Source organism: Gorilla gorilla, chromosome 11, assembly GCF_029281585.2.
Source record: "Gorilla gorilla gorilla isolate KB3781 chromosome 11, NHGRI_mGorGor1-v2.1_pri, whole genome shotgun sequence".
NCBI lineage: Eukaryota > Metazoa > Chordata > Mammalia > Primates > Hominidae > Gorilla > Gorilla gorilla.
In genome coordinates, this window is record NC_073235.2 from 114,730,499 (window position 1) to 114,751,099 (window position 20,601).

Here is a 20,601-nt window from a genome sequence, read left to right on the forward strand (position 1 = left end):
ATAATGATTAAAATTTAAGGTTTCTAGACTACAGCATAAGGAGTTCCAATGAATTACGATATTGTAACTATTCCACATCCATGCATCAACTGTTAAATAAATTCATCTCCTTATAATCTTAATGTATACTATTTCTAAAATAATTTGCACACAACTAAATTCAAGCCACAGATTAAAAATTATTACCCGTTATAGCAATGACTGAGGATAGGTGTTAACACTCACTATATAATCTACATTTCATAGTATACTTCTTTACACATAATTGACACATTATAGTTATTTGCTTAAAGTTAATACATAAAACAGAAAATAATTTTAAAATGTAAAAGCTGGTGGGTCTGGCACCTTTTTAGAAGCACTGAGTTATTAAGTGCCAGCAGTAGCAAAGAAGACCAATGGAATGACAAAGGAGAGAAAGCTCCCAAGAATTCTAATGAGGGTAAAAGGTCTAATAGTTCATTCCCATTACTTACTACATTTTGCCTTGTTTTAAAGAGTTCACAAAGTGTAAGACAATAGCACAAAATCTGTGATTTTTATGCCTCGCTGCTTTCTATTATATGTCTTAACCTTGTGATGGTGATAAAATACATAATAAATAAGTTTTAGGGCCTTTTTCTAGCCAGCAATGTGGTTCCTTGGCAGTTGAATGTTAAACATAGTAAACTGGATTTCTCTTCCCAAAAAGAAATGCAAAAACTGGAGGTTAGAAGAAAGCTGGCATGAAAGGTGTTTACAGAGATAAGCATCAAGATTGCTGTAATAAAAGTGTCTTGAAAAGAATGCATTTAAAAGCATTTCAACAAAATGTATCTAACAAAGATTAAGGAAAGTATCTACAAAACATTAAAATTATTTAAAAGTGCATCTTCAATTCAATTGCAAAGGCTCACTTTTGCTGTGTTCTTGAAATCTCAGGAGACGTACTAGACAAGGCATTTTAGTGTACTAAAAGGAAACAATCTTTTTCTAGTTTAAGGGGAAAAGGGGGAAATTACTATAAAGTTGCAAGAGTAGAGGTGGAAATGGCTGGATTGCAATCAGTCATCAGAAGTAGTGTGGGAAATAGAAATGAATGGTTCCCCAAATTACTATTTGGGGTAAATATTGCTTTTTTCTACTCTGTTTCTGTTTCAGTGTGTTGGCTTCATTCTACCTGTGCAGCTCTCTCTCATATTCAAACCACAAGACAAAAGATGGCTGTGTGGTGATGGCATTTGAGTAGTCAAGAACCTAACAGAGAAACTGAATGCTATTGGTGACAATTCCAAATCCTCATGGGAAGGAATTTTGATTGTCTTATTCCCACATACCTGGCCTGTGTGTGAGGTCACATTGAAATAACATGACTCACATGTTTATCTAGACAATAGTTCATATATGAAATTGGGGTCTATAATTTAAGACAAATACTAATTCACTTGTCCATTCAACAAATATTTAATGAATATTTACTATGTGTTATCACTGTCTTAGTCATAAATGTTGAATATGCAGATAGTGAATAAGATAAATGAGGTATCAGGGAAAATTGTCACAATTCATAGAAATTAGAATGGTTTCATACAAAATATAACACATGCCAAAGCAAAACACTACGACCTTACTAGGTAGAGATGAAAATAAGGATAAAAATCCTTTAAAAACTAAAGTAATTTCTTAAGTTCCTGAAGACAGAAATGAATCCAGAATGAAATTTAAGATCACTATTGATCCTCTAAATACATCATTTGGGTCACTCTTAGAGGAAGGAAACTGTAAAACCTTTATAAGAAATTTGGTGCATAAATGTATATGAGAACTATGTCTATAATAGGTAAATACAAATTTATTATCCATTCATACAATTTGAAACTTATAGGAAATAATGGTAAAATCACTATATTTTCTTTACATGGACTCCACTTACTATAATGTGTTAATACTGGACAGATTACATATTTTGGAGAGAAGCTACTAAGAGCACAAATAAGCCATAATGTGGTTTTAGGAAGGAATGAAATTTTATATTAAATGGAGAGCTTTGTAGCATATTCAAAGGTATAATTTGAAATAATGTATCATCCAATACAGTAGTATTATGAAGATTTTGGCAAATAGTCTCTGCTTTCAGGGCCCAGTAAGAAAAGTAACTACTAATACTGAGCTCACCAAAAAAACAGATAATGGGGCATCCAGAGTATTCTGTTTTTTTGTTTGTTTGTTTGTTTTTAGACGGAGTCTCGCTCTGTTGCACAGGCTGGAGTGCAGTGGTGTGATCTCGGCTCACTGCAGCCTCCACCTCCTGGATTCTCCTTCCTCAGCCTCCCAAGTACAGACACCTGCAACCACACCTAATTAATTTTTGTATTTTTAGTCGAGACAAGGTTTCACTATGCTGGCCAAGCTGGTCTCAAACTCCTCAAGTGATCTGCCCACCTCAGCCTCTCAAATTGCTGGGATTACAGGCATGAGCCTCCACACCTGGTTAAAGAGTATTCTGTTCTTGAACCACTTCTTGATCTTGCTCTTTTTAATCTCCATTGACTACCTTATCCAATCACAAAATGTTAACTTGTCACTTGGATGCTGATGTCTCCTAAATATCTCCACTATCAAGGTTCTCTACCTCTCCAGTGGAGTATTCTATTTCACCTGAAAATTTTTCTTCATCAACACTACACTATAGATTCCCTGGGGGTAGGAGTCACATGTGATTTATTCGCATGTATATTCCTAGTGTCTAAAACAATGCACACTAAGTACACATTTATTAACTCTGATTCAGGGGCTTCTTTCTAAGCCTTATACTACTCCCATTGAAATGCCCTTCTCTTACAACCCACTCACCTCTTGAGTTTCTGTTCATTTTCTCAGGATTTAATTCAAGCACTCCTTTGATGACACTTTTCCTGAATCCTTCAGAATAAGCCAAACTTTTCCTGAATCCTTCAGATAACCCAGCATGCACTCCACCCCTACCATTAACAGGACCACACCTTCTTTCTGATTCTGGGTTCTTATTTGTGTCTTAGTAATGATAATATTTTATATTTATATATATATATGTATATAAACTCAAACATACATACACCCCACACACAAACACATATATATCACAAAAAAAGTATAATTTATCATATATGTGTATATATACACAAACACATATATGTAATATGCCTATATATACACACACATACACGTATACAGTACTTATATATTACATATCTGTCATCCTTGACATGATTGTTGAAGCCAAGGACAATAAATATCATTGTTTACTTGGGATTGCAGATATGTTTTCTAAGGATTAGAAAGGTGTAATACATAAGTACTGCATATGACATGAATGGGTACATGTCATAATATAAATGATTTTTTATAAAAAAGATATGTGGAACAAAAAATAAGTTAGAAAACAAAAACTAAGTGCTATTAGAATTATCTTTAAATACATATATTAAAATAAAGATATGCACATGGATTAGTACAAAGTTTAGATGAACTTTTAGAGATGCTAGTTAGGAACCAAAATTTACTTTTGTAAAAGAAACAGCTTACTTTTTATCCAGGCAGAAATCTTGACCCTCCTTATCTCACTTTTTCCAAATCTGTTCATTCTAATAATGTATCTTACTTTTTAATTCGAAATGGTTCCCAACACAGTATAGACCATATATCAAAAATATCTACATGCTACTTTCATATTGCTAAAGGTTAAATATGGACTAAAGTCTATTTTTTATCATTCCATGCTGTTACCTTACAAGACCATAAGAATTATTATAAAATATATAAAAAGACATTTTTATATATTATTTAATATAATGACTGTCATTTACAATAGTCACAACTATTTTTGTTGTCAGTGAAATTTAGTTCCACGTACAGAAAAGTAAAGCAAACATAAGAAGAAAAACAAAGATCTTTAGATTGCATTTTAAATTTTTTCTATTATTCCAATCTAATAGACTGTTTAAATTATTTCCTTTCCCTGCTTCAGAATTCAGCTTTCTTTGTTAGTTTGTCTATTCTATAATGTCATTGAGTTTCTTGTCATATGTTCTAGGATAGCTTGCATGTGCTCCCTTCTTTAAACAACAGCTCCCTCAAAAAGTAAGTTCTTTTGGGCCGGGCGCGGTGGCTCACGCCTGTAATCCCAGCACTTTGGGAGGCCGAGGAGGGCGGATTGTCTGAGCTCAGGAGTTTGAGACCATCCTGGCTAACACGGTGAAACTCCCGTCTCCAATAAAGCACAAAAAATTAGCCGGGCGTGGTGGCATGCTCCTGTAATCCCAGCTACCTGGGATACTGAGGCAGGAGAATTGCTTGAACTCGTGAGGCGGAGGTTGCAGTGAGCCGATATCGCACCACTGCGCTCCAGCCAGGGCGACAGAGCAAGACTCCATCTCAAAAAACAAAAAACAAAAAAAAAAAGAAAAAAAAGAAAGAAAAAACAAAAAGTAAGTTCTTTTAAGGTCCTCTAATTCTATGATTCAGGTATCCTTTACTATTTTTGATAAACAAAGACATCAAAATTAAACATCATAATTATTAAAAACTTTTGACACATAACTTAGAGAAACAGAGCTCTATCAATCAAGTAGAGAATAAGGAAATACCTTCAGTTCATTTGCTTTACTAGTCCAACTATGAGAGTCGTTTTAAAAATGGATATCATAAGCCACACAGTGTTATTTATGTTTTGAGGTGGTTCATTTTCTGAGGTTGTTACCAATTTTAGACATATTTAGTACATTCAAAATATTTAAATATCACTCCTTTTCACGACTTATCTAAGTATAGAATTATTAAAATTATCATAGATCTCTAAATAATTTACTATCCACTAACTGGCTTACTATATCAGTATTCAAAACATTTAACCTAAATGTATATGAAAGTGCTCCTAAGAAGTTTGTAAAGGTTACTGAAAACAAGATCAAATATATTCTAGGGAAGCTATTATTTAAAATGTATATTAGTAATTCTTGTATAAGCATAAATTCTTAATTGTGCAAAGACCACATCCCCATCTCACTTTGTCAAAGGCCCCTTCAAGTTCAGATTTTCCCAAACATATTCCAGTTAAAGCAAAACTTAAGAAACTGTAAGCATTAGCACTAACAGCCAGTTTAACAGAGTATAGATCAATGAAAGCAAAAAAAAAATAATAATAATTTCCAAAAGGACTGATTGTCTGTGCAACTTCAAGTATACATATTCACATTTGTGTTCATGCACGTATTGATCTATGTAAATACTTGTGATTTCCTATGAGTCTACTTTAAATAATTTGTAGGTTTTCAAAACCAGATGCTTTTCTTTCCTTTTCTTTTCTTTTTTTTTTTTTTTTTTGTTTAATAACAGTGTTAGTCTCCTTATGTGATATAAAATAATCTAAAAGTCTGAAGTGGCAGAAAAGAGGCAGAAATGGAGACGACTGGCTAAAGTTATCAATTGTTATCTGATTGGTCCTCTGACTCTCCTAGTTCACAGCTTGTCAGAAAAAGATTTGCTAGATGTCATGTACTACATGGTGACAGAATCTTTTCTCAATCTTAGGGCAACAGCAACTGCTTTAAACGCAGGAGCGTCAGTCATTATGGCTTTGTTACTCTTGTTCTTTTCCTGGGTGTGTTTCGCTATCTCTTATCTTTTGCCTACAGTCACAGTGCCTGCCAGGCAGAAGAGCACCCCTTCCAGGTATCAGCACACAGGTCTGCCTGTATGCATCATGACGCCACCGTCCACTCACAAAGAAGAGAAAGAAAGCCACAGCTTTACCCGCAGGAAGGAGAGGTCCCGGTTGTGCTCAATGCTGGTTATCTCCAGGTTGCCCATGACAACCTCACAGTTTTCATAGTACTTGCGCAAGGCTCGGTACTGCTGTTCCAGGTCAGAGAGAGAGCTCAGCTTATTCTCCGTTCCTGCACACACTGCAAAGACAAGAAGATACACGTGAAATTACATAACCTTTATATGATATGCACAATGATAATATCTTTCTCAAAACTCTCTATTCCACAAGCCCATCCCAGTTCTCTGAATATAAATATTTCGATTGCCATTAAGAGGCATAGACCCACGCACTGATGAACATTTTCACTTTTATATTCCAAAATTACATGTGCTAATCACAGAGAGTAGGAAGGCATAGATTCCACAGAAATTTATAGCAAGGAGATAAACTTAATCCCATTTGTTATGACCATATAAAGCAAGTAAATACATTTATTTAAACATGGTTTTTTTAGGACATATGATTTACTCTGCTTTCTAATTGGGTAATTCTACAAATGTAAATAAATCAAAATCAAAAGATAGTGAAAGCAATAATTTTATTTTAAAATCATAGTTATGGTATCAGCTGTTCCAGCTGAGTAAATTTTTTACTAAATAAACTAGCACCTACAAGACCTCAAACATGCGTTTTTAATTCTTTTTAACTTTTATTTTAAGTTCAGGGGTACATATGCAGGCTTGTTTACATAGGTAAACCTGTGGCATGGGGGTTATTCATACAGATTATTTCATCACCCAGCTATTAAGCCTAGAACCCATTAGTTATTTTTCCTGATCCTCTCCCTCCTCCCAATTTCCATTCTCCAATAGGCCCCAGGGTATGTTTTTCTACTCTATGTGTCCATATGTTCTCATCATTTAGCTCCCACTTATAAATGAGAACTTGCAGTATTTGGTTTTCTGTTCCTGCTTTAGTTTGCTAAGGATAATAGCTTCTAGCTCCATCCATGTCTCTCCAAAGGACATGGTTTCATTCTTTTTTATGGCTGCATAGTATTCCATGGTATATATGTACCAGATTTTCTTTATCCAGTCTATTATTGATGGGCATTTAGGTTGATTCCATGTCTTTTCTATTGGGAATAGTGCTGCAGTGAGCACAAACATGCATGTGTCACTGTAATAAAATGATTTATATTCCTCTAGGTATATACCCAGTAATGGGATTGCTAGATTGAATGGTATTTCTGTCTTTAGGTCTAAATTGAAATACTTGTAAACATATACTACAAACCAGATATGTAAAAAATACAACTTTTATTGTTATCAACTGGAGTATCACTGTATATATTCATGAGTTTCTGAGGTATAATGGACTGATAATAAATAATCTGTCTGCCAAGTTCTATTCCTATGTGAGCACATAAGTTTACACAAGTTTTTGTTTTGTTTTTTAATTTTGTGACTGGGCATGGTGGCTCACACCTGTAATCGCAGCACTTTGGGAGGCCGAGGCAGTTGGATTACCTGAGGTCAGGAGTTCCCAACCTAGCCAACATGGAGAAACCCTGTCTCTACTAAAAATACAAAAATTAGCTGGGTGTGGTGGCTCATGCCTGTAATCCCAGCTACTCGGGAGCCTGAGGCAGGAGAATCACTTGAATCTGGGAGGTAGAGGTTGCAGTGAGCCAAGATCATGCCACTGCACTCCTAGCCTGGGCAACAGAGTGAGATTCTGTCTCAAAAAAAAAAAAAAAAAAATTGTGTGTGACTTCCAGAAGCCAGATTTTTAGATACTATTCTTATGGTTTATATACCTGCCAGAACACAATCTTCACCACTTAATGTACTGACTCTAATCCTAAGTAGACTAAAAATAGATATTATAAATCCATTAATAATGGTATGTAAAGAAAATGGTTTGGTAAGTTACATAAGATATACTGAATTTAAGGCAAGATACAAAGTGGAGACTGCAAACATACTAGGAACATAGCTTAGTAATAATGTAATATATACATTCATGTCTTATATACACAGAAGTAAAAAAGATGCCATGATGCCTGATGTTGTTTTCAAAGGGATGAGTTCCTGTAGAGGAAGGAAAACACATCTAGATGGGTATAGCCTAATAATTAGGACCACCTTAAAGCCTGTTTTTGCCTATGAACACATTGAAAATAACAAAAATCTTAATCCAAAAATCTTGAAAAATAGTGTATGTCTGTAACCATAGTGGAAATTCATTATAAAAACAAAATCCAAACTTTTAAAGTCTGGATTTCTAAAGTTCACCAAAAAGTATATTTTCTAGAAGTACTCTGTTACCAGCTAAATTGTGTGTCCCTAAAAGACAAGTCGAAGTCCTAATTCCCATTACTTAGAATGTGACCTTACTTGGAAATAGAGTCTTCCTAGATGCAAATCAAATTAAGATGAGGTCATTTGGGTGTTCCCTAATTCAATATAATGATAATAAGACAAACTTGTTCAACCTGAAGCTATCAGGCCACATGTAGCCCAGGATGACATTGAATGTGGCCCAACACAAATTCATAAACTTTCTTAAAACATTATATTTTTTGCTGGGTGCAGCGGCTCATGCCTGTAATCCCAGCACTTTGGGAGGCCAAGGTGGGCGGATCACGAGGTCAGGAGATCGAGACCATCCTGGTCAACACAGTGAAACCCCGTCTCAACTAAAAACACAAACAATTAGCCGGGCCTGGTAGCGGGTGCCTGTAGTCCCAGCTACTCGGGAGGCTGAGGCAGGAGAATGGCATGAACCCGGGAGGTGGAGCTTGCTGTGAGCCGAGATTGCGCCACCACACTCCAGCCTGGGCAACAGAGCGAGACTCCATCTCATAAATAAATAAATATTTAAAAAAACACATTATGTTTTTTGAATCACCTATTGTTAGTGTTAGTGTATTTTACGTGCGACCCAAGACAATTCTTTTTTCGATGTGGACCAGGGAAGCCAAAGATTGGACAGCCCTGATATAAGAAGAGGAAAATACCATGTGCACACAAAGACAATCAGGAAAGAAAGCCCCGTGACCAGAAAGGCAAAGGGTAGAGCTATGTACCTACAAGCCAAGGAATGCCAAAGATTGATGGCCACCACCAGAAGCTAGAGAGTGGCAAGGAAGAATTCTACCTGGAGTTTCAGAGGGAGAATGAGCCTGCTGTCACCTTGATTTTCAACTTCTAACCTCCAGGACAGTGAGAGAATAAATCTCTATTGTTTTAAGCCACCCACTCTGTGGTATGTTGTTACTATTTGTCTCTAAATTCCACATTAAATAAATGTTAAAAATCACTTTCTCTCTCTCCGGGGTCCTATCAGCTTATAACCTCCATGCTACACTTCCATTGCTCCCTCCAAGCCCTTTATACACCATGCTGGAATTCATTTATTGCCTTTGAGAATGCAGATTTTGTAGAGTGATATGGATGGATGCTACGGTAAATACCTCTAAAATCTTTAATATCCATTTTCCAATTCCTTCATTGTAATAGACTGCACAATTTTTAGCTGGACACATGGTCACCCAAAATAAAGATTATATTTCTCTCCTCCCCTTAGAGGTAAGTTTGGCCAATGGACTAAGTTCTGACATGTTGCATGACACCTTCCAAGAACTTGATTTCAAACACGGTTGAAGCCTGACTTTGCCTGGTTTATTCTTCATAAGTTCTTCCAGCCTGATGCCAGAAATGCAGATGTCATGGCTAAAATATGAGCCATCATCTTGGACCGTAAGAATGAGTGACACACCTTAGAGATGGCAGAGAACTGAGCTAAAAGGAAGTAGGATTTTCAAGCAATATTTTACATTGTCATATTATCAATATCATCAAGATAATGATGAATATTGGCCCCACTTGCTAAAATGTTACACACAGAAAGGATTAAATTCTAGTTGTGTTATATGCTTTTGACTTTGAGTAAATTTAACTATTGTGCTTGGTTTGACTGAATTTGCTAAATATATAATGAAATTACAATATCATTCCTAACCATAACGACATTTTATTGGCTCTGTGGAATGTTCTCTTATTATTAAAACAAACACCCAGGAAGAAATGATATTCAACATAAGGAGGAGAAGAAGAAAAAGTTGATTCATGTGCATATTCCTTATAAATCAAGATCGAAGTCCAAGATATTTTTCATTATATATTAAAGGCCCTTTTGGAAAAAACCTTGATCCATGATCTTTATTTTATTGCTCCCAGTAAATTTATATAAAATCTTTATAAACTAATAAAATGACTGTTGAGAAAAGGTATTATTATATGGGTTTATGAAATATAGATTTTAATTATCTCAAATTCCAACGAGGATGAACATATTTTAGTACAACCAATTATGGGGATAATGTAAGTATCCATTAATAAATTTGCTGCACCATTTCTAAAGTATATCCAATAACACATTGTAACCTATATATAATTTATGTTGTATAGTTTCTCTCAATTGGAAATAATACTCATACTTTAATATTAATATAAAAAATCAATAGGTAATAATCTAAATGAAAATGTTCTCAAAATAGTTGGTGTATTCTGTCTGACCTTTTATATAGAAGCTTAAACAACTTTTGAGAGATGCATCTATAACTGCAATATCTAGGTATTTTTGCATAATTCCCATTCTACATATATAAAAAGGTATACAATATTATATCCAATATAATATAATATTATACAGTAATATTCAAATCTGGATAGTTATACATTCATAAGTTCTCATTAATATTCATTTAAATATTTGTATGGTATAAATACTTAGGTTTTTGTTTAAACTTCTTATAATGAACATATGCTACCCTACAATGCAATAATTCATTTACTTGATATCAGAACAATTATAACTTGTACTCAGAAAATGGCCCTCAACTAAAAAAAAATTGCTATTCCTCAATAAATGATCAGGTAAGTTTTGTATATACCTTCTTAAAATGGAAAATTTGAATATGTTTAGAAATATTTTTTGACAAAAAAAGATCCTCCAAAAAACAAAATTAGATTAATCACAATACTCTATTTGCCAAACATTCTAGTCTTTGCAGTTTTTTTTACTACATGCTGTTCAATTTAGTAGATATTTTTGTCTCATTGAGGCTTTCATTTATGTTTGATTCAAACTATCTAGAATCCACAGTATATTCATCATAAATTTTATCTTGAAAGACAAACTTGATTTTTAAAGAACTGGTTTAGATAGGCTCAGAGAAATCATTTGTAGTTGTTTTTGTGGAGCCTCCACTGAGTAACTCACAACTTTCATTTGTCAATTGATTTTACAATCAAGCAATGTATACAAGACAACGCTTAAACCATCAAGTTTCATTGATTTCACAAAGCTGTTTATCAAAACACAATTGAAAAATTGTCTTCAGCAGCCAAAACAAGTTTAACAAAATTCAGCCACCTTTGTCAATACTATTATACAGTCCTTAAACTATAAGCCTACAATAGTTCAAGCATCAAAAATCCAAAATTTACATGTGCTCCCGAAAGTTTTCATTTCAAATGTAACTCCAGGAGTAAAGCTGTATGTGAGGTCCTAATAAAATCCTCAATTATTCTATTTGTATTGATTCTGTTACAAATGTAGCTATACTTCCAAACACAGGCTTTTTATTTTTCTTAAGATTTATATCCAACAGTGTGTGAACCATATAATCCTCATTCAGTAAAAAAGTAAAAAGTTGGTAGCAATATAAAAAGGTTGGTTAACAGTGGATTAATTTGATTCATGGGGAAATATATTAAAAGTAAAATAATGAAACCTTAACAATATCTATATTAAAACTAAAAATTAATTATCGGCTCCAAGCTTGTTCTGGCTATGAAATCAGCACTCTATTTGCTTACAAAGAAAAGATGATGGGAATTAAAAAAAAGAGAATTACCTAACTCTCAGATCAAATGCCTATTGCGAGATATCAGTTTATCAATTAAGAAATGAATAATTATTTATTTGGCATCTACTCGTCTCCAAATGTCATGAAAAAATAATTACTGAGAAAAATTTCCAAGTTGTTTCATAGGGGCTTGTATAGTTTTACAAGGCACGTAGCAAGGAAAGCAGTGAGCAGTATATTTAAGTCATGTATATATTGTGTGTGCATAATTCAAAGGCTGGCTACATAAAATATGGAACTTGATAAAAAATTCTTTTGCTGATTTAAAACCAATAAGTACTTTCCTTTTCAGAAATGTTAATAAATGCGCCTTGGATTTATGCATATTGTTGGGCATTAAAAAATCTAGCATTGCAGTAAACATCAAAATACAAAATATTGAAGACCACATAAGAAGCAATAACTATTTCCAGTGACTATTAATGAATGCTATTATAGTTATGCAGAGATGGCAAGTTTTGTTATCTCTATGTTCAAAATACATCCCCAAATGGGTCCAAACTTGTCACTTCCACTGCTATAGTCATTTAATCCAAAACACTGCTATCCCTTCCCTGGACTTACACAGCGGCCTCCTAACTAATGCCCAGGATTTCCTATTTGCCCCCATTAATTAATTCGCAACCCAGAGAACAGAACAATATTTTTAAAAATATAAATCATTCATGTCACTAAAAACACCCTTTGGCGTCTCATTAAACTTACTGCAAAATCCAAACTCTTTAGCTTGTAAGAATCTGTAGTCATCTTTTCTCAAATGTCATTCTTTCAGAAAAGCCTTCTCTGACCACCTTATTTAAATAAGTACCGGGTTTCCAAACATTGTGCTCTACCAGGAGACACAACAGTTATTCCACTGAATTGGAAGTGACTGCCATGCAGCCACTTTGGGCTCCTCATTCCTTTGAATCAACAGGCAAAGAAAGGAATTGCTAAGCTGGCTGGGATAATTGATCCTGACCACTAAGGATAGTAGCAGATTCTATCAATATTACTACTCCACAATGGAGGTAATAAGGAAGAATATGTCTCTAATACAGGACATTCCTGTGGGCGTCTCTTAGTATTACCATGCCCAGTGATGAAATTCAATGGAAAACTACAACCACCCAATCAAAGCAGGACTAGTACGGTCCAGTGCATTTTGCAATGAATGTTTGTGTCACCTCAACAGGTAAAGAACCATAACCAACTGAGGTGCTTGCTGAAGGCAAAGGGAGTATGAAATGGGTAGTAGAGAAAGGTAGTTATAAATACCAGCTATGATCATGTGACCATTGACAGAAATGGGTACTGTAATTGCCATAAGAATTTATTCCTTATTATGTTATGAATATATTTTGTGTGGGGGTGTGTCTGTTTCTTTTCCTCTCTTATTTCCTTATCATGAAACATGAGAGGTATTACTTTATGTCATAATATTTAAGTATTCTTAATTTTACACAATAGTATTTAAGTTACAGGATATCAATGAGAAAAGCAAACATCAAAAAAGGCTTCACTTTCTCTTCTGGGGACAAAGTGCATTTTTGGTTGTAGGCATAACAGTTGTACCATGTTAGATGAAATCATTTACCTTTTATTGTCTTTATTTGGAGATTAAGTACAGATTAAGGAGATGCATATGGGTGCTACGCTGACAAGGGATGGGCCTGTGATGGTTAATTTTATATGTCACTTGATTGGGCCACAGCATGCCCAGAATGCTGGCTAAACATTATTTCTGAGTGTATCCATAAGGGCGTTTTCAGAAAAGACTAGCATTGAATTGGTGTACTGAGTAGAGCACATGGCTCTCCCCAGTGTGGGTGAGTATTACCCAATCTGTTGCAGTGCAGGCACGGATAGAATAAAAAGGCAGAGGAAAATGGAATTTTCTCTCTGCCTGACTGCTTGAACTGCGACATAGATCTCCAGCCCTTGGCACTTTAGGTTCTTAAGTCTTCATATCCGAACTGGAATCTATACCATTGCCACTCTAACTCTCAGGCCTTTAAACTACACCACTAGCTTTTTTGGGTCTCTAGCTGGCAGATGGCAGATTGTGAGACTTCTCAGCCTCCATAATTGTGTGAGCCAAGACTATATAGTACATTTTAAATAAATCTCTATGTGTGTGTGTGTGCTATATATAGCATATATATGTGTGTGTATATATACTTGTATATATATGCTATCTGAGCATTCCATGGCCCAGACAAATTGACATAGAAAATTAACCATCATAAGCCCATCCCTTGTTAACGTGGCACACATACACAACTTCTTAATCTGTACTTAATCTCCAAATAAAGAAAATAACAGGTCATACTTCCACCTAACATGATACAACTATTGTATCTACAACCCAAAATGCACTAACTCCTTCCTTGGGAGAGAAGGTAAAGTCCTTTCTTCATGTTTGCTCTTTTTGATATCCTGTAACTTAAATTTTTTTGGGTCTGTTTCTCTGGGGAACCCTGAGAAACACATTCATGTTTATTCATTCTTCACACAGAGGCCAGAATGTTTTTTTCAAAAATGTAAATTGTTCATGTCACTCCCCTACTGAGAACAACCCTTGGCTTCTAATTGCACTGACTATAAAATCCAAAGTTCTTATAGCCTATAAGAACTTTTATTTAAGTATTTGCTCAAATGTCACCTTTTCAAAATAGCCTTTTCTGACCACCTTATCTAAAATAGACATCAGGTTCCCATACATTGTGTTCTGCTTTCTTTTCATTTTGGTGGGTTTTTTTTTCTTTTTTTTTTTTGCTATGTGAATTTACATTATACATCTGCAAGTTTACCTTTTTATGATATGTCTCCACATTAGAATGCAAGCCTCATAAGAGAGGCCTTTGTCTGCTCAGCACCTCGGGAAGCAGGCATATAGCAGATGTTCAGTAAACAGCAGTAAACAGGCATAGCTGTTCAGTAAACATTTGTTAAATAAATATATGGACTTCAGAGTCATTGAGAACTAGAATGAAAAAAAAAAAAAGGTAAAGAATATACATAAAGGAAGGCCAGGTGTGGTGGCTCACGCCTGAAATCCCAACATTTTTGGAGACTGAGGCCAGAGGATTGCTTGAGGTCAGGATACCAGCCTAGGTAACAAAGTGAGACCCTTTCCCTACAAAACCTTTTTAAAAATTAAGAAAATAAAAATAAAAGAGAACTAGAATGGAGCCAGAATCAAACACTGGTTCCTCCATTTTTAAAAGCTGAATGAACTTGAGCAAATCACTTCATCACTTTGAGTCTTGGTTTCCCTATCTACAAAGTAAGGTTTTATGCTGAGTGTTATTCATAAATCCAGCTTAATTGTTATGAGCACAACATTTCTAGGATAATTTTTTTCAATTGATGGGTAATAGTCATTCCTATCTTTTTTCTAACCCTCATGGAAATGCTTCCCTTAACTCAGCATACATTTCATCATGTTATATATTCTAGAATTCTACTTTAAAACTAGGGTTTTTATTTCAGACTTGAATATTGCAATTTATCATACACTTTTTCAGTTTTGAGAAGTTTTTTTTTAAATCTTATTAGGGTAAATTATTGATAAATTGCAATTATTAAACCATCCTTACATTCTTGAATGAATCACATACAATGATCATACATTACTCTATTAGTATAATTCTGGATTTTATTGCTCTTATTCATTTGTACTGGTATCTTTTAATATAAAAAATTTGTATCAATGTTTTAAAATATCTTTATCAGATGTGATTAGGGCCAAAAGAGTTTAAAAATTGAAATGAATTTATATTTCAGAAATTTCATATTCTATGTAATTAAATGTATTAAAGAAAAAACTATTAATAGCAAAACAGGAAATGTGTTTCATAATTTTCATTACATAAAACTAGACATAAAATATTTTTCAGTGTAAAAATTGGTATCCCTTTAAAAAAAATCCTATTATGTATTATCTGAATCTTTATCTTCTACCACTGTTTTATTGATTCCCAAAGTGATAAAACGTAGACTGCTGAAATTAATTAACACTTTCTTTTTTTTTTTTTTTTTGAGATGGAGTCTGGCTCTGTCGCCCAGACTGGAGTGCAGAGGTGCAATCTCGGCTCACTGCAACCTCTGCCTCCCGGGTTCACGCCATTCTCCTGCCTCAGCCTCCCCAGGAACTGGGACTACAGGCGCCCGCCACCATGCCTGGCTAATTTTTTTTGTATTTTTAGTAGGGATGGGGGTTTCACCGTGTCAGCTAGGATGGTCTCGATCTCCTGAACTCGTGATCCGCCTGCCTCAGCCTCCCAAAGTGCTGGGATTATAGGCGTGAGCCACCGCGCCTGGCCTACTAAACACTTTCTAAACAATCCTTGAGCCTAATGAAAAGAACTTTTGGCATTGTAGACCTTTACTAATAGATTTGTACCTATGGAAGACATAGGTATTCAATACCACAGGCAGATGAAAGATAAATCAATATATTATATATACTCCTATCTGCTGATCTATCTAAAATTGAATTGATCTGTACTTTACCTCTTTTGTTGACTTACAATAGTCTTTAAGAGCTCTCAGAATTCTTAAGTGCAGCTACTATATAGTGTGAGGGAAAATAACCTCATAACTGAAAACTAAAATAACTGATGTACCTCAAAATTATACATGATTGTCTTCTATGAGTAATATGGTTTTTGAGTAGTCTACCTTGATATAGTCTTCCCAATATAAACATTTATCTTTGTAAATTTTTGTACTTTGTATTTCAAAGATGAGCTTGGTAAAATTAAAAAATTGCAAATGATTTTTAATGTATCATATCAAATATCAACAACTAACTTATAACTGCATATATATATATTCTTAGTCTTTATTGTTTCCCTGTCTTCAAATATTTTTTCTTAATTTTTATTTCATAACATTTCTATGTTGAAAATAGGAAAAACAGAAAGGCTTTACAGATTTAGAAATTACATTTCTGTCATCTATACATACTTGGATGAAATAATAAGATCACAGAAATACAATTGTCAGAAATGTAATATTCCCTTTACCACATTTTGTCACTATTCTCTGCCTGCCCTCTTTATCCCTCCCTCATACAAAGTCCTTCTTATTTACTTTGTAATATTTCATTTCCTGTGAAAGTGCTAGGTCCTTAACTTTAATGTAGGTACTGGACTTGACAAGCAATTAAAACAAACAATTTCCACTCATCAAGGCTTGCCAAATTAGTCATCTGCCATCTGCCCCATCATCTGGCTCTCCTTGAGGTCTTGCTGTGAATCTGGATGCACTTTCACAGATTAAGAGGGACAGTGCAAACCTCCAAGCTGGTAAAATGCCAGTGGGAGCTAAGTATGTAAACATTAGCAAACATCTTTCTTCTCTAGATTATCATGCCTTCAACTATCCCCTCGCGTCTAATAAAAACCAGCCTGATTGTGATGCCTTATCACTGTGAGACCTTTGCCATTCACTGTAATTAAAGTGGCAGTGTGTGGGATATTTTTCCTGTTAGGAGAATTTACAAGAAGGAATTAGACTAGATGTTCCTAATATGATACTATACTCACATATCAAGGTTGATTTCTTAAGCATTGATAAAGATGTGCACATTAAGAAATGGACTATGGCCTTTCTCTTGCATTGGTTTCAGAGTGAGACTTCCTTTTTCATTGCTTTCATCAGCTAATGTCTACTTGACTAATAATACGCAATAGGCACTATCTAGGGTAAATGTTCAATCAGCTTACACTAGTAACGGGCAAAAATGAGAAATAGCAAGAGTTAAACATTGTACTATTGTCACCCCATGCTTGTTTTTAAGGTCTCTCTTCCTTCAAAGCATTCTCCAACCCAGGGCTACTCTTGGGCAATAGGTACCTTCGTGCAAATGCACTAGGGTGGCACTCTTTTAAGTGAAACAAACTCCATGAGGGGCACACGACCTGGACATCACAATATGCACTGCATTTTATCCCCATCTGTTCCCTAGTACATGAGTATGCTTGCAGTGATGAGCTTGCATAATTGTAAACAGAAGCTCTGGTTCACTCCACTGTTCCAAGTTATCTGTCCAAACTTGCTCATTCAGGGTAAAGTTGTGTCTAATTTAATGACCCTTTTAAAATTAAAAGAAAAGTCTGTGAATGTTAGACTTGGGGTGAGAAGAAGGGGTGTGGCAAACAACATTTTTGACTGACAGTCTTTACTGTTATCTTCAGATGATTTACATATAAAGCCTAATCCAAGATCACCTTCTAACAAGTTTTCGGGGATGTTTTAAAACCCAATTCATAGTCACATTATTCTCTTGGATATAAAACAAAAAGCACCCACCTGATACTAATATAGACTAGATTATAAAATATATTATTATAATTTATTTTAAATTGTTTTCCTGTGCCCAAACTCTATTATTCTAGAAACTAGATTCTATAATCTCCAGTGGGTTGGTCTCTCTAAAACATTTAGATGAGTAGTGGGTTGTTATTTTTACAACATAATCATACTTACAAGTACAGTCACAGTCAACTTTCCTTTTTTTAACTTTTATTTTAAGTTCCAGGGCACATATGCAGGTTTTTTACATTGGTAAACTTGTGTCATGGGGGTTTGTTGTACAGATTATTTCATCATCCAGGTATTAAGCTTAGTACACATTAGTTATTTTTTCTGATCCTCTCTCTCCTCCCACTCTCACCCACCAATAGGCCCCAGTGTGTACTGTTCCCCTCTGTGTGTCCATGTGTTCTCATCATTTTGCTCCCACTTATAAGTGAGAACATGCAGTACTTGGTTTTCTGTTCCTGTGTTAGTATGCTAGGGATAACGGTCTCCAGCTTCATCCATGTCTCTGCCAAGGACATAATCTTGTTCTTTTTTGTAGCTGCATAGTATTCCGTGGTGTATATGTACATTTTCTTTATGCAGTCTATTATTAATGGGCATTTAGGTTGATTCCATGTATTTGCTATTGTGAACAATACTGCAATGAACATACATGTGCATGTGTCTTTATAACAGAATGATTTATATTCCTCTGGGCATATACCCAGTAATGCGATTGCTGGATTAAATGGTATTTCTGTTTTAGGTCTTTAAGGAATCAACACACTGTCTTCCAAAATGGTTAAACAAATTTATACTCCCACCAACAATGTATAAGCACTCCTCCTGCTGAGCACCAAAAGAAACTATCAACAGAGTAAACAACACACTTTCAAGTATTAACTGTAATTGGGTGTTTGATAAGGAGACAGCCACCACTAGAGAAATATCTGTCATTCGTTTATTCGTTCTGTCATGTATTTATTCAACAAATTGTTACAATACATGGGGCTCTGGGTTATCTGTAAAAGGAATAATAAATACAACCTATATCACAGATTTATAACATTTTACATTCTAAGATAAATCCTCTGTAGAATTTTTAGAAATAATAATAGTATACAAATTTAGTTAAGCTGCTAATAAATATAAATAATTTTATCTGACTTTGATTCACTGCTACTGAATAAGACCCACAATCAAAGTCAAAATTCATTTTACCCACAATAAAATATAAAACAGAGCCCTTCTCGCCTACCACACATACAAAATATACATAGTTTTGTATAAAAGTTAGACATCACTTGTGAGAAGAAATTTCCTGGGCATAACAGTAGTCAGTGATGTTACCGATCTACTCAGCAGCATCTGCAATGGAAGAAATATCATACCTTATGCTGTGGTGTGAATGTTTGCCCCCTCCAAAACAGATTGAAACTTAATCCCCAATGGAGCAGTATCAAGGGCCTGTTAAAAATTCAGTTTGGCATTCTGTAGCCTGCTTGCCATGTGATACCCTCTGCTGCCTCAGGACCCTTCAGACAGTCTCTACCAAGCAGACCCTCACCAGCTGCAGCTCCTCAATCTTGAACTTTCTAGCCTCCAGAATTATAAGAAACCCAATTCTTTTCTTTATAAATTACCCAGTCTCAGGCATTCAGTTATAGCAACAGAAAAAGGAGTAGGATACCTTACAAATGTCTTATTCAGTTAGCCAGGTTAGTGTATATCTTTTAGTATATATTTAACTAGGTCCTCATTCACTTGTCTAAAAGGATAAGGAAAAATTGCTCTGACACAGACCGGATACACACATTATTGAAAACTATTCCATTTCAGGCTGATTTTCAGTTAAGTCCCCATTCTAAATTACTTAATAACGATATGATTGAACATGTCGTGAGTATTGTTTTTAGTCTTTTTTCATTTTATTTAATTCAGAAATTTGATATTATAGTTAATAGCTAATATTACTACCAAGTTCCCTACTCACTTCACACTCCTATGGGTAAGTAAATGGGACTTCAGAGATCACATGGATAGTTACTTAATTTGGAGTGTTTTCCCATAAAGTTTCACTAATCTTTGGATTTAAATATCTGATATCCTATTCGTGGGCTTTATTATAATAGAGTAGCATGTTATAATACAAAATCTATGATAAGAGATTGAAAGTAAAAGTCCAACCTTTTAATGGAATTCACATCATTCACTATGACACACAAAGAAGAGCCAAGGTGACATTTAGCAAATTTTGTAAGTATTAGAGATGAACTCAGAAATGTCTTCTACATTTAAGAGCAATATTTAAAACAAACACACACACACACGCGCATGTGCACATACACATACATAGGGATACAATATTTGCTAGTATACAATATTTGCATTTTTATGCTACAGTGATAACACAAAAATGCATTACAAAGTTCCTTAATTTATTTTATCTAAGACAATTTGGCAATAAAGGTATCAAAAATATACCACTGAGTACTAAAAATATCTCATATCACACTAACAATAATAGAAGTTCTATAGCATCAGGTTCAATTTTTTAAAAAGTAGAGAATAATTGATGATTTTTTTCGTTATATAAGATATGACTAGTAACAAGAAAAAGATTTTCAATTGTAGGTTTTAAATTATG

General features: G+C 34.6%; 1 protein-coding gene across 6 annotated transcripts in view; it reads right to left on the minus strand.

Annotated features, from left to right (window-relative positions):
* ERBB4 (erb-b2 receptor tyrosine kinase 4) overlaps positions 1-20,601 on the minus strand; it is a 1,171,871-nt gene that overhangs the window by 746,042 nt on the left and 405,228 nt on the right. For all 6 annotated transcript variants that reach the window (XM_055379529.2, XM_019022670.4, XM_019022668.4 and 3 more), the window contains exon 2: positions 5,770-5,921. In XM_055379529.2, the coding sequence (XP_055235504.1) occupies positions 5,770-5,921 (152 nt within the window). The remainder of the gene's footprint in view (positions 1-5,769; positions 5,922-20,601) is intronic.